Below are 15301 nucleotides of genomic sequence, written 5' to 3'. Positions count from 1 at the left end.
GGTAGCTGGCACAGAATCTGACTGCAGCCATTCACTCTAACACCACTCTGACCACTTACTTACTGACTTACAACATGGAAAGTTCCTTAACTTCTCCAATCTGGCTTGCCCTCTGTGCAATGGAAACCATAACATGTGGGTACTCCAGGTGGGAACTGCCTGTGAACACCAAAATCCCTTCCTGCTTTTAGGACACACAGCAAGACTACATTTCCCAGACTCCCTGTAGGTGGGTGTGGCCACACCTTGGAATCCGGGTCTGTGAAATGGGAGCAGAGGTGAGATGCCTCTTTGCAGACCTGGCCCATAAAAACCTCCACGCTCTCTCTTTGCATCCACTGGTCCGAAGCAAAAGTGGGTCTACCAGATGGAAGACGTCTGGGCCCCTGGTCAGTGTGGATGGCTACTACATCTGCATTGGACTGCGGCAAGAACCAGAAAGAAATGCTTGTTGTTTGTACGCTAGGATTGTGCGACTGTTAACAGCATAGTCCATCCTAATACATGGTCTTCTCAGGTTGTTGTGAAGAATAAATGAGCTAGGGTAGGCAAAATGCTTAGATAAGCAAACGAACTTAGCTTAAAATTCTATGTGCTTTAACTAGTTAAGTGCCTAGGTAAATGAACTAACTGAATTAAGTTAACTCAGGTGAAAAAAGTATATGTTTGATAAGTGAACATCTTCATTGTCCCCTCAGCCTTGGGCTACACCTGCTGCTGGCATCTGGCACCAGTACTCAAAGGCTCTGAGATCAGCCTGACCTCGTCCCAGCAACTCTGGGGAAGCAGAGGCACTCAGCACATTACACAGGGCAGGTGCACCTCTGGATTTCTTATTCACATGAAGGGCCATAGCCTAAATCCAGGACAGAGAAGGGGTCTTGTTGGGACCCAAAGCCACGTATCACAGAGAGAGATCCTGCCCGAGGAACAAGGGAGCTTACCAGTGCGACGCCCAGGATCTGGGGGAAGGTGTATGAGGAGCAGCCAGCGGGCGTGAGGCGGATGGTGGCATAGGGGGTCTGAAACCAGGCCTTCTCGCTGGCCCACACGATGTCGCAGAGGGGCAAGATGGAGGCACCCAGGCCCAGGGCAGGCCCATTGATCGCAACCACGATAGGCTTCTTAAACTGGATAAAGGCTTTCACAAAGTCCCTGGGAGAAAAGAGAAGACCTTCTTTAACAGGTGGCCAGGCTGCTGAGACCTATTTGACATCCTTTAACCTGCCAAGGCTGAAATAAGCTTCCCTGGTGGGGTAAAGCACCCTCAGGTCGTCAGAGGGAAGTGGGTGCTGGGCAAGGGTCTCACTCTCCTGAACACCAAGCCACTAAGCTGCAGTCACAGGCATGGCACATTTGGTGGTTGGTGGCACATTTTTAGAAAGAAATTCGTGGGCTGACCACATGCCCCACTTTGTCTAGATGGTCCCAGGTCACACCCACTGTCCCACTACTGCACCCAGCTTACCACTCCCTGGATGCTGACAAAGTATAACTATCCTAAAGAAGACAGCCTGAACATCAAGGTTCAGAACCAGAAGGAGAGCCAACAGGAGGCCGTCACTAGGAGGCATATTTGAATGAAACAAAGACTGTTCAATAGCACTGGCAGAAGGTGGAATGGCCAGCACTGGGAGGTATGAACCCCTTGTCATTGGAGGTATTCCAATTTGGGCTGGATGACCACTTTGGGTGATACTGTAGAGGGAATTCAAGCTTCAGGGGGCGGGCACAGGTAAGGATGGATGATATGTAACATTTCTTTCACTCCTAGGATTGTCTGATTCTGAATCACCCAGAGATGGCAGACTCATCGAGGGTGGTTCTAGAATGCTGACAAGGATCCATATGTTGGGGTGGCTTTAACCAAAACTGGGGGAGGACACTGACCTTTCCCATAGGTATGAGGCATCTGGGATCATGGCTCTGGGATTAGGAGACATTTTCCCCCCTCCCCTTCCTCACAGAGCAAGTGCCAACGTTCATCTGGACCAATTAAGCAGAGCCAACCCTACTTTCTTTGACCTAGAATGCTTTTCGCCTTTCCCATAGCTGCTCTATAAGATTTATAAAATGTTCATAGTCATCTGGACATGGAGGAGAGATCCAAGATGTCTAGTAAAACCTGAATCCTTCATTGTTCTCAGGTGGAAGCTACTAAGAACTCACAAGAATAAAATCCATACTCCTGCCCATGGCCTCGGTCTGCTTCCGCTCACCCCTCCAGGTGCATCTCTTGTCTCCCTCGTGCCTGTGCACAGTGCATGAGCTACACAGGCCTTCTGAGGGTTCTTGGAAAACACCGGCATCACAATTTGCAATTATCCTACTTATTTGCTAGCTTACTTATTTTTGGATTTTCCTCCCTCTTCAGCTCCTTACAGAAACCCTCAGGTCTGCCTCGTGTATGGCTTGGTGCCCATCTGTACTAGAGTTCACCCTCAGTAAATAACTGCCAGATAGATAAAGGAGGATCTCAGAAAGAAAGCGGAGACTGTGATGTGCAGCAGGGATGCACTCACTGCTTGCCGGACCTGCTTTCCCACCCCTCCTCTTTCTGAATCTGCTGCTGGAGCACATTTCCCCATCTCCCTCACAGATGGCTGTGGCCAAGTAATCCAATGCCAGCCAATGGAATGAGTGGAAACCTATGCACAATTCCAGGCCAGGACAAGGAAATCTCCCATCATGTTGTCCACAAACCCTTCCACCTTGACGGGCATGGCCATCTTGGAGGGCATGGGCTGAGCCACAAGATGGGAGGAGTATGGGCCCTTGAGTCACACTTAGAGGACAGTCACAGGCTGGTCAGTAACATCCGCTTTAGGTTCCCAAATATAAGTAAATTTTTATCATAACTGAGCCCAAATACATGTATTTGTACGTTACAGCAGCTAGTACTTCACTGATACAAACATCCATCTGATTTCTCCCTTCTCAGCTGCTAACATCCCCCTGCAATCCTCACCAAAACATGTGGGCATCAGGGTAAATGGTGGGATTGGATTCCACTGTGAGAAGCCTGAGTGGAGGGCGTCTCACAACCTATATGTTGTCACCTGAGTATGCACCCTTGCCCTAAGCTTGAGGCATTCCGTCTCCTGACTCTTGTGTGGGGATTTGTGAGTATAAGGTAGAGCTCTCTCAGCCACTGCCAGTCCCATTTCCTGGCCTGACTTCCTAACTTCATGGCCTCAGTCATTGGCCTTAATATATGCTTTTTACCAAATGCAATTTGGAGTCCACACGCTATGTGGGGCTTCTTGGCAGGGTCCTTGGAGCCACAGGGTCTGAGTGATCTGGGGCCAACATTCCACATCTAAACCCCTTCATACAATTCCAGGACCTTGAATCTCAGAAGTTGTAAAGGACTTCAGGAGTCGTCAAGCCAAATCTTCCACTCAGTGCAGGATTCCCTCCCCAGCCTCATGAGGATCCACCATTCTCCAGCAGCTGCAGAACACACTCAGTAAAGAGGGTCCTTCCCTATCAAGATGACTACCTGCTGTGGACTTCATGAGGGCTTCTCTAACTTTCTCACTCTACCCCAATCTCCACACGGCAGCCCCTCAGGAATTCATCTTGGCCCTCACAACCTTAAGGGAATATACTGTTCCAGAGCCCAGAACCTTCCCTCTGTGGTCTCCAACCTGAGCTCTGTGCAGAGGGATCTCACATCCTGAGGAGGGGTAAGGGGAGCTAGTGTGCCCAGCTCCACTCCTGCACCCTCACGCCATCCTGTTTTGCTCCAGGCTGCCTCATGGGTTCATGTCCTGGATATGAAAATGCAATGCACAGACCACTCTCCCCATCCTCTTCCTCTCACTCAAGCAGATCTCTATCACAAAGGCCCAGTGGACACAGAAGCCTGACGGCAAACAGGATATTGCATTACAGATGCTGCCGCTCAGATATCTGATCCTGACTCGGGTGGCGGGACTGTGCGGGCAAGATGACTTGCCATCTTCCTTAGCATCAAAGTCCATCAGTGCTGCTGACTCTGGCTCCAAAGCTTCCTCCACTCAGCCTGAGTCCAGTGGCCTCTGCCTGTCTGAGCATTAGGCTGCTCTGATGTGGCATAAGGAGCAAGAATTTTGGGGTCAAATCTCCACTCTGCCCCTAACCAGTAGTGAGATCTTGGACAACTTACTCTCTGGAATCTCATTTTCCTCCCTGTCAAATGGGAAAGCCAATGGTTTGTTCCCATAGGGCCTCTGGGATTTAAAGGAGACCGTGCCTGGCATGCAGGACCCCTTGGTCAATACTGCTTATATTATTATAGTCAGTGCACCTGCTGGGTAGGGCAGATGCTGCTCTTGCTCCACTCTCAGTGGTCAGTAATCCACCCCTAGGCCAAAAGGAGATGCTGAAGCAATATCCTACATACAGGGATGTCTGGATTCCACCTAGGGCAATTAGCATTCCTTGTGGGGCTACCTATTCCCTTTAACCAGAGCCATAGGGTGCAGCTCTCCCACTGCCAAAGTTCAGAGCCAAGCCAGCCAGTATGAGACCTGTGAGCACCAGCTACACACAGCAATAGCCATCCTGGGGCCCACAGAGGGGTGCTCTTGAAACACACTCTCCAGTGAGACCAGACTTAGCTAGCACTCATGGCTGGACATAACAGTATTAGCAATGAAAATAACTCCTTACACCTGTTCTAAGTATGAACTATGTGCTGGGTCAGTCTAAGTTTCTCACGCGGGTTATTTGATTAATCTTCATCCTAGCAACCCATCAGCAGACTATCACATCATCTGTGAGGAGTTCAGGTGAGGGCAGTCTCTCTTTCAGGATGGGGCTGACAGCTTTGTTTGGGTCCTGGACAGAAGCCTGTGCTGAATGAATCATCTGAGCTCTTCTCACATCTGTTAGTTCATTCAACAAACATCTGCAGAGTGAACACGGTGTCCTGGGTCATGTGTGTGTGTATTTTTTCTAGGAAACAATGAGGATGGGGTGGGAGTGGTGCTGGAGGTGCTGTGGCTGCAACATGCCCAGATCCTGGAGGTCAGCCCATCCAAGAGCATGCATGTCCCCAGAGAATTGCAAGGGCTGTCAGTAGGTTTTAAGTTTCTGTGGCCAAAATACGTTTCAGCCATCCTAGACTTTGAACAAAGTTCCTTCACAAGAGACTTCTCAGACTAAAAATATGTTAATATGCCTGGAAAATCTGCAGGAGCAAGGACAGAATTTGCAGCATGGCCCAAAGTAATTTATGGACAGTGCCATTCACTCACGATGCTTCTCTGGAAAGCTGCACAAAATTCTCTGGGAAATGCTTCTCTGCCACCTTGTGTCCCAAACTCCGAAGCATGGCTGCCAGGGGAAGCACTCCAAAGTTTGTGGAGCTGGAACCTCCCCTAGGTGCTTGATGATGATGGGCAAGGCACATTTTCTGACCTCATGGGCACTCTTCTCTATGGGGCCATACTGTATGCACTCCCATCTACCCCCTTTAAGCTCCTCACCCACTCTTGTTCCTTCTAACACAGTGGAACTACCAAGGGAACTTTAAAAAGCAAAGATGTGCTGGCCCCACCCCATGCTCACTGATTTGGAATCTTCTGGAGTTGTCAAGCAGCTGGGTTTTAGAGAAGCTCCCTGTGGATTCACTATGCTATTGGGTCTGAGAACTACTGGTCTAGGACACATCCCCCATTCCCTCTCCTGGTGTCTCTACAGGCTCACATATTAGGAACCTCCACTCCCTCTGAATTCTGGAAGAATTCCCTTTGCCACTTCCCTCTCTACTCTGCCTAAGAGAAACTCACTTTTCTGATGAGACAGCAAATGTCTTAAATCCTACTGCCTGCGTTTCTCAAGAAGTCAGCTAACGCATTCAGAATCTCCTCAAATTTGGGACTTCTGGAAATCCAGCTAATGCCTCCACTGAAATCCGTAAGCCACATGATGGCTATGGCCAAGGCTTTCCTCAGGCCAGAGAGATGTGCACCCTATCTGATGGTCCCACAAATGGAACGAAGATTACTGGGGACCCTGTTGCTCTCCTTGCCAAGTGATTAGGCAGCTGTTAAAAGGCACAGCTAAGTCCAAGCAGGGAATAAACAGCTGTGGATGTGGCCAGGGCTGTCTATAGCCAGGAAGCTTGGGAGGGGCATGCAACCATGACGCCTTTTTTAATAACAGCATTAAGACATTTTGTCTCTTTGGGCAAGAATTCTGCAAAAGGAAGCACACACGTGTTTTGGAGCATACTTCATTGGATGCTTCACCCTGAAGAGGGGATGTAGAACTCCACCTGTGGCAGCATCCCCATGTCATCTCTTGGAAACTCCGTATCTCCTGGAAGGCTCCCACAGCCACATGGGAATCAGCCTCCATGTAATGCTGCCAGGTGCAGTGAGCCTGGAAGCCCCAGAAAACCCCTCGTTGTGAAGCCTGAGGCACCAAGACACACAGATAAGTGTTCCTTTCCGAGAGACAGGTGGCATTACCACACTGTGACTCCTGTTTGAGCATGGGACAAGGTGCAGCAGCAAGCATGAGCCCTTCCCAGGGTGGAGGCTGAGTGATGGCTCTTGTTGAAAATAACACTCAATTGCTTCTGATAAATCCATAAATAATAGGGAAATATCTATCCTTTAGGGTCCCAAAAGAGATACTGATTGTTGGGATCAGATGTCAGCCCCAGGATCCCAACTTCTGTCCCAAAGGCAACAAGAGAGGCAGAAGCACTCCGCTGCCCCCCATGGGGTCTGCAAATGCAGAGCTGCCCAGGGTATCCTCCATCCTCTCTCCAGTGCTGAGCCATGTCAGCTTCAGGACACCCAGAAAATCAAAGATTTCACTATCAGACAGACAGTGGGAGTAGCATGGATAACACATGGGCATTACTAGATGCTGTGCTTAATATAAAGAAATAAAATCTCTTTTTGATCAAAAGAATAAAGTGGGATCTAACCTAAAGAGCAAAGGCACCTTAATTTTGGCAGAAAAATACAGGATGCTCAATTAAATCCCAATTTCAGATAAAAAACAAATAATTTTTTAGTATCAGTATGTCCCAAACATTGCACAAGATATACCTATGATAAAAAAATTCTTTGTTGTTTGAAATTAAAAATCTAACTGAGCAGCCTATATTTTTATGTGCTACAATTGCCAAGAGGAGGCAGGTCCCAAAGTGTCCAAACATGAGCAGAGCTCACCTGATGGCTTCTGCAATCCGGGTACTCTCCTTTCTCCGGTCACTGGACAACCGGCCAATTAGGTAGGAGTAATCTAGGCCACTGCAGAATACGCTGCCCACTGCACTGAGAAGCAGCAGTTTGCTGTCGTCCGTGGCCGCGTTGCACAGCGCTCGCCGGACCTCCTTCATAATCTGTGGGCAGAGATGGATTTGCGGCGATGTTAAGTGTCTGTCTAAAAGCCAGGGGGCTTTCAGATGTCAAGCCCGCCAGAGGCCTTACCCCTGAGGAAAGAGGCGAGTGCATCTTCTCTTCCTATGCAGGAAGACTCCTGCATACAAGCCACATCCAGACTAAGCAAAGAAACATCAAAACCAGAGCTCCCCTACAGCTTCCCCAAAGCAGGCAGAGTGCTGTGAAGGTGGCAGTGGGGTCACTGGCTACAGACTTGGAAGCCTGGCTTGGAGCCGGGTGATCCCTGGTAAATCTCTACAAATCTTTTTCCAGCATTTGCGTGTTTAGCCCTTCTCAAAGTGTGGGGGAAATTCCTATGCACATTTCCAAGGGAGGTATGTTAGCCTTATCTAGAAGGCCAGATTTAATCATACTCTTGCTCATCCTTAATTCAACTAAGACTTTGGCATGGCTCAGAGGTACCATGTGAGAAGTGGGCTATGGCATCAGAACTCACAAAATTGTCAAGATGCCAAGAAGACAACCATCAGACACAGATTCCATATCCAGCTAAACTATCATTCAAAAGCAAGGGTAAAAAAAGTAGGCATTTTCAGCAAAAGAATGTTTACCACTCTTAGACCCTCACTGAGAGAATTTAAAAAGGATACACTCAGAAAGAAAAACTATACTCAGAAAGCTAAAAACCGGACATGCAAGGAGTAACAGCCAATAAAGAAACATGGTGAATGTGCTGATAAATCAATATAAGAATGACTATAAAATCATCATACTGATTTTGACCAAGGAGGCTGAGGGTTTGCACAAGGGTAGAACTGGAGTCCAGGCGGTAACAGCATGTCAGATGAAGAAAGAATGATGACCACATGCCAAGGTTCTAGGTCTGGGCGTGATGGAGAGGTGAGGATGATGTGGAGGCTTCATTATGTGTACAGAACTTAAGGATAATTTCTTAAAAGTACATGGATTACAATGAATGGGGAGGGGGCTAAAATAAAGAAAGCTCAATCACTCAATCCAACATAACTGAGAGAAGGAGGAAAAATAAGTGAATAGGTGCAGAAAAGGCATGGTAAGAGAAAACAAGGCATGCACTTGCCTGGGTGGAGCTGAGAGTCCAACTGGGGAGACAATAAGTGAACAGGCTTTTAAGGGATTGTTAATAATTTTTCAATAGGCATAATCATAGGGTACAATGGGAAAATATTATGGGAGCCATGTTTTAAAAACTATACTTTAAAAATAAAAAACCCATTTATTAAGTGCTTGGAGGTGCCAGAGATTGCAAGAGGTAATTTCCACATATTTTACTCCAAATGAAAATCCCACATAGGAAGGAATGGTTTTCACATCTTGCAGGTAATGCAAGGGAGACTCAGAGAACTGGTGTGAAGCCGCCTGAGGTCAGTAGCAAGAGCCAGAACCATGGTACAAATCTCACCCCCAAATCCCTTCTCTTTCTACCACTCCAAACTTGTTGGATGACTTAAATAAATGGGTGAATTTTAATGGGAAAAAAAATAGGGCTGGATGTTTGAATGGAGAATCTCCCAGCTTGTGCTCTGTAAGGATGGGAGAGGCACTTTCCATTCTAACAGGGTATAAGCCACAGATTCATTTTGAACATCAAAAACGTGAATAGGCCACTATCTTGTGGGTCCTTTAATCCATCTGCCTCCAGAAATAGACACGCTCTGAATGATCCATGAACTCTATTTCTCTGAGAGGCAAATAAAAGAAAACCCACTGTAAAGAGGTGCACTGCCATTCCACACAGGATTCAGAGTGGCCTCCCTCTCTGAGGTCACAATTACTTGTCAATTAGTAAAGACAAAATCAAACAAAACAGCCACCTCCTTTATAAATTAAATGGAAAGTAAATTTGTGTTACATTCATGTGAGAAAAGTACAAACTATTTTTTTTTAATTTAAAGACTGTTATATCTAGTTAGTACAGCTCTCCTTTGCCTTTCTCGTATCGATAATCCAATTTGGACTGATGCTTCTACCTCCTTGAAGGACCCCAAATTGTAAAATATAGCTGGTTTGTTTAAAGTAAAACATTCTAAAACGATTGCTTCTTTGCTACATATTATGAAGCCCTCAATACTTTCTTGTTAGACACTTGCTCCAGATGTCAGCATCTTCTAGAGAAAACACACTCCCCCTGCCCCCTTCTGCACCTTCTGCACACTCCCCCTTCTACCTTCTGATCTCCATGGGTTGGAGCCAGATAACCAAATTCACTAGGAGTGGGTTGAAAGGGGGAGTAGACCAGAGTCCCTTTCTCTGCTTCCTCTTTCCTTGCGGAAATCAGCCACCCAGGGCCCATCTCACTGGTAAGCACCTTCATGAACGTGTGCCCAATTATCCCTGACTAAACGCAAACTTTTCCTTCTCCCAACACCCCAAATGTCCCTGCTATGATACTTGTGACAATCCCCCTTGTCAAATGTGAGCATCTTTGCCTCACCTTACCTCCTGCTTGATTTAAATCCCTGATAGGCAGCCTCTAAGATGGCCTTCAATGATCCCTTCCATGGTAGTCACATGCTTGTGAGTGCAGACAGACCTCATGACTCACATCTTACCTCAAGGTACAGCAAGAGCGGCAGGATGTCCCGTTCAAGAGAGGACTGGCATACAAAAGGACATGGCTGTCCTCCTTTGCTCTGTCTTCCCCTCAGAGCTCCCAGTCTGGGGAAGCAAGCTACCATGTCCAGAAGAGCACATACAGAGCAGCCACATGGCAGGGGACTGATATCTCTGGCCAGTGAGGACCTGCCAGCAGCTGCCTGGATGAGAATGGAAGTGGATCCTCTTCCATTGAGCCTTCAGTAGAGACTACAGCTGCAGACAACCATGCCTTGACTACAGGCTTTGAGAGACCCTGAGCCAGAAGCATCTAACTGAGCCATGCCAGGATTCTTGATCCACAGAAACTGTGAGATAACGTTCATTGTTTTAAGATGCTAAGCTTAGCGCAATTTGTTATGCAATAATAGATAACTAATACAATTCCTTAAAAGCTAAAATAGTCTTCTACTCATCTGTATAGCCCTTGTAACACCTAGTCCAGAATTTCACACATAAAAATATTTAATATATGTTTATTGAATTGAAGGAGTTGCACAGTATTTACCTCCTCAAGAAGTTTACAGTGTAATGGAGGGAACCAGACATTTAACAAATTATCACAAAAATACATGTACATTAACAACCATAACAAGTTCCAGAAGGGAGGGGTGAGTGATGCTGGGAAAACTCCTGAGAGGAGAGGCAGATGTAACCTGGGAGGGAGCTAGGGGTGGGCAGTGAGGAGGGATCCCATGGATGTAGTGATTGAGCTGAGTCCTGAATGGAATGCAAGGCCACTAGACAAGGAGGAAGGAAAGGATGTTTCAGTCAGAAGTACAAGTATATGTAAAGGCCCTGGGGCAGGTGTGAGCATGAAAGAAAGCTAGGCTGGTTGGAGTGCAGGAGAGAAGGGAGAGGGGATCCCTGGGTGGCTCAGCAGTTTAGCGCCTGCCTTTGGCCCAGGGTGCGATCCTGGAGTCCCGGGATCGAGTCCCACGTCAGGCTCCTGGCATGGAGCCTGCTTCTCTCTCTCCTCCTGTGTCTCTGCCTCTCTCTCTCTCTCTCTCTATCATAAATAAATAAATCTTTAAAAAAAAAAAAGAGAAGGGGGATGTGTAGTATGAAGCAGGGAGGCTTACAGCAGTGGGCAGCTCAGAACACAACAGCCTCATTTGCCTCATGAACAGTTTTGATTCTTAAAGCAAATGGAATCACTGTCGTATCTGAAGTATGTGCGCGTATGTGCGCATGTGTGTAGAAGGGGTGACTTGATCAGATTTGCATTCCTGGCAAATTACTCTGCCCTGCCCACCTTGAGGAGAATGGATTACAGGAGAGGAAACATGAAAGAGCATGCTTGTTAGTAGGTTATTACAACAGTCCAGACAGTATATAATGGTCATGATGGAAACAGAGAGAAGAAAGCCTATTAGTGGGCTATTCAAGGATTAAAGTTAATAGGCCTTGGGGTTTGGGTGTGTATGGTGGGTGTGATCAAGAGGGTATGAGGTATGACTCTCCCATGTCTGGTGTGCTCCCATGGACAGTGGTGGTATAGTCTGGTTAGGCTGGGAGCACTGCAATAAACTGGGAGTTGAGAGGGCTTGGGGTCTTTTCTTAATGGGGTAGTAGATGGGCTTTTAATCACCAACACTTTGGGCAATCTATTTTGCTGGTTCTTTCCTAAAGGGGCATTTTCATTATTTTCCTGGTTCTTTGCTATATTCCAGACAGGAGCAATATTACAACACACCCGCTAGCCTCAGAATCTAGTTAACACACCCAGAAATGTATGAATTTCTGCCCATGAGGCCAATCCAACCAATGTCCCATATACAACTAGAAAAGGAAATCCAATTATGCTATGCAGGGTGGCCTCGTCCCAGGTGCTCCATGAATAAGTAAGGCTGGGTCTGCTGGAGGCCATTAAATCACCTCTGCTTCATCTTAACAATGACGGGAACATTTACAGAACGCTTTCTATGTACCAGGCATTTTGTGAGCCTCTTTGCAGACATCATCTCTAATCCCACAAGCAAGGTATCCTATAACTTCTATAAATGAAGAAGCTCAAAGAGGTAAGGTGACTTCCCAAGGCAAGCTAGTAGAGGCCTGGAGAGTGGAATGTAGTCTACTAGACTACAAAATCTATATTCCTCTGGTACCACCATCTCCACTTCTCTGGAGTCTTTCTTTCAGGGCTACTTTACCCAGTTGGCCAGCTTATCTAGGTAGTCAATCTGCTTTGGTTGTTGAGATAGCTAAAAACACCAGATCAGTGTTTTTTTTCCATTTTCCTCCCGTTCTGTTACCAACAGGCACCAATTAGGAATGGAACTCCTAATTAACCAAGTCTACATCTCAGGAGCTGAGAACCTGTGCACCTGATGACATCAGCTGGAGGCCACACATCTTCCGTGGTGAGTAGGCAATGGTTAACACATAAAGCTGCTCCAAAGAGACAAGATGAACTCCATATTCATTCTATTTATTGAAGGAAAATGCTGTGCCTTTTAAAAACATGCTTTTAAAAAGTAGTGAAGTAGGAAAAATCTAAGAATCATTACTTCATGAGGATGTTTCATGACGAGCTTAAACTAACAAGGCTTCCAGGTGTATAAAAATGTGAAGGGCAACCTTTATGGTAAACCACAGAGTTCTCTACTACAGAGAATCCTGAGGTGGTTTCTGAAGGTGGAAGAGAGAGACCCCAAAATAGCACACTTATGGGGGGTGGGGGGGGCAGAAGATGATCACAAACTGCAAAGGCTTTAGCTACATCTCTTCCTTTATGGCGATCATTCCTGACTGCCACACCCACAGTCCCTTGAGGGAACTACAGTTTCTGTAAGTCACAATGATAAGATATGTGATTACAAGTCCGAGGACACAGTACCTCCTGCCCCACCCCACTTGCTGGGCCTCCCCGAGCATACTGGATACACTGGGCCATGTCAGACCACCCTACCAAGCCCAGTCAGGGTGGACGGCCACTCCTTAATTGTGTCACTGTGGTTAACCCACTCCTGTGGTTAAGCCTCTGTGTCTTCATTACTACTATGAAATCAGAGTGCAAGATATCACAGGACAGGGAAGGGGAAGTGTGGACTTTGCTGTCTTCAATGGGCCAGGTGCTGGGCTGACTGTGAGAAACAATATGGCAGGCACAAGTGGCAAGGGTCCTGCACCCTGAAGCTTACAAGACTCTAGGCCTAAATTCTCTAAATCTGTGTTATCTTGTTAATAAGAGGTGGACCATAAGAATTCTACATCAGAAGGGTCCTGGGAGAAGAAATGGGAAAAACAACAAATACAAAGCACAAAGAGCTGCTGGTAGCTGGTGCTGTCATGGTTTTTGCCATTTACCCCTCCTATGGCAGGGTGGTCTAGTTGGAGAGGGCTTCTTGGATGAGTCTTTTCCCACATTTGCACCATTGAGAATCTCTTAAAAAATATTAATCGGTTCTTCACTGTTCCCCCTCAGTACCCCAGATCTTAAATGGTGCTATGTAATGGCAGTGAGTATTCACTGTATCCCCATTCTGTTCACCTAAAATATAAGCATGATTAGCATTAAAAAGGTAAGGTAGAAAAAACAGGTAAAACAGACTTCATCAAAATTTTAAACGTCATACATCCAAGGACACTATCAAGAAAGTAGCAAGCCACAGAATGAGAACATATTTTCTTTCTTTTCTGTGTGTGTGTATTTTTTTATGGGAGTTCGATTTGCCAACATATAGCGTAACACCCAGTGCTCATCCCGTCAAGTGCCCTCCTCAGTGCCCATCACCCAGTCACCCCATCTCCCCCCACCTCCCCTTTCACTACCTCTTGTTCGTTTCCCAGAGTTAGGAGTCTCTCATGCTCTGTCACCCTTACTGACATTTCCCACTCATTTGAGAGCATATTTTCAAATCACATATCTGATATAGAAGTCTTAAAACTCAACAATTAAAACAATTTTAAGATTAGGCAAAAGATGTGAATAGACAGTTCTCCAAAGAAGACAGACAGATAGCCAATAAGCTCACGAAAAGATGCCCAACATCGTTAGTCATCAGAAAAATGCACATCAAAATGATGGTGAAATACCACCTCACACCTGCCCCACCAGCTACGATAAGAAGAACAGACAATAACAAGTGTCGACAAGGATGCAGAAAGACTAAAGCCCCTGTACACAGCCAGTGAAAATGGAAAACAGCATGTGAAACACAGTCTGGCAGTTCCTCAGAAAGTGAAATAATTTCAGAGTTACCATACAACCCAGCAGTTCTGCCAGGAGGAATATATCTGAGAGCACTGAAAGCACATTCACATGGAAACTTGTACACAAATATTAGTCCTAACACAGTAGTCAAAAATGGAGCCAATATAAATGCCCATCACTGAACAACTGATGGACAGAATATGGCACATCCACACAAAGGAAACGAAGGGAGCAATGACGTGTGCTACCCAGGGATAAACCTTGAAAACATCATGTTCAGTGGAAGAAGCCAGTCACAGAAGACCACATACTATACTCTTCCATTTATATGAAACGTCTGGAATAGGCAAATCTGTAGGGAAAGAAAGTAGATCCGTGGTTGCCAGGGACTTGGCAAGGGAAGATGGGGAGGGGATGCTAATGGGCATGGGGTTTCCTTTGGCGGTGATGGAAATGTGCTAGAACTAGATCATGGTGATGGTTCTGTGCCCTTGTGAATATGCTGAAAAAAGTACATGTTAAAAGAGTGAAATTTATGGTATGTGAATTATATCTCAATTGAAAAAAAAAAAAGTAACTGAGCTGAGTATGATTTCATCCAAAGCAAAGAAATTTGACATGCTTAGACAAGCCCAAGATATGGTGTTTGGATTCCAGGGCTGCCCTCTGACTAATTCTGGGACGCTGATCGGTTTTCTGAATCTCTCCATTTACCAAGGTCATCATCTGTAAAATGGGACAGTATCATTACCTGGTCACAAAGATCAAATAGATAATGTATGTAAAGTGATTAGCACACTGTGTCCTACAGTCAAGTCCGCATGTGCGATGCTGGCTTTTGTCATCGGCTCCCCGATGGAACAAAGAGGAAGCTGGTGCCCCACTCTGCATGAGAAGCCCTCTCCAGCCTGACCCTCCCCTCCGGTCCCTGCGTCTCACCTCGGGGGTCAGCGCGTTGTTGTCCGAGGTCTGGCTGGACAGCAGGATGTGTGTGAACCCCTCTTCCTTCCGCACGACAATGTCCCGAAACCTACAGTTGCTTTCATTCTGGCGGACGCTGTACCTGAGCCTCTTGTCAAAGACATAGTCCTTCTCTGCTTCCAGCTTCCTCTTCACGGGGCTGTGCAGGTTTAATCCCCCGTTGGTCAGAGCAGAGCCTTCC

General features: G+C 46.5%; 1 protein-coding gene across 2 annotated transcripts in view; it reads right to left on the bottom strand.

The window, feature by feature from the left end:
- CDYL2 (chromodomain Y like 2) overlaps positions 1–15301 on the bottom strand; it is a 195068-nt gene that overhangs the window by 13008 nt on the left and 166759 nt on the right. For both annotated transcript variants that reach the window (XM_038538228.1, XM_038538227.1), the window contains exons 3-5: positions 15079–15296; positions 7176–7348; positions 945–1155 (exon numbers count right to left, since the gene is read on the bottom strand). In XM_038538228.1, coding sequence (XP_038394156.1) covers positions 945–1155; positions 7176–7348; positions 15079–15296 — 602 coding nt within the window. The remainder of the gene's footprint in view (positions 1–944; positions 1156–7175; positions 7349–15078; positions 15297–15301) is intronic.

This window comes from Canis lupus, chromosome 5, assembly GCF_011100685.1.
Source record: "Canis lupus familiaris isolate Mischka breed German Shepherd chromosome 5, alternate assembly UU_Cfam_GSD_1.0, whole genome shotgun sequence".
NCBI classification, from domain to species: domain Eukaryota; kingdom Metazoa; phylum Chordata; class Mammalia; order Carnivora; family Canidae; genus Canis; species Canis lupus.
Note: the sequence above shows the minus strand (reverse complement) of the source record. Positions and strands in the feature narration are given on the sequence as shown.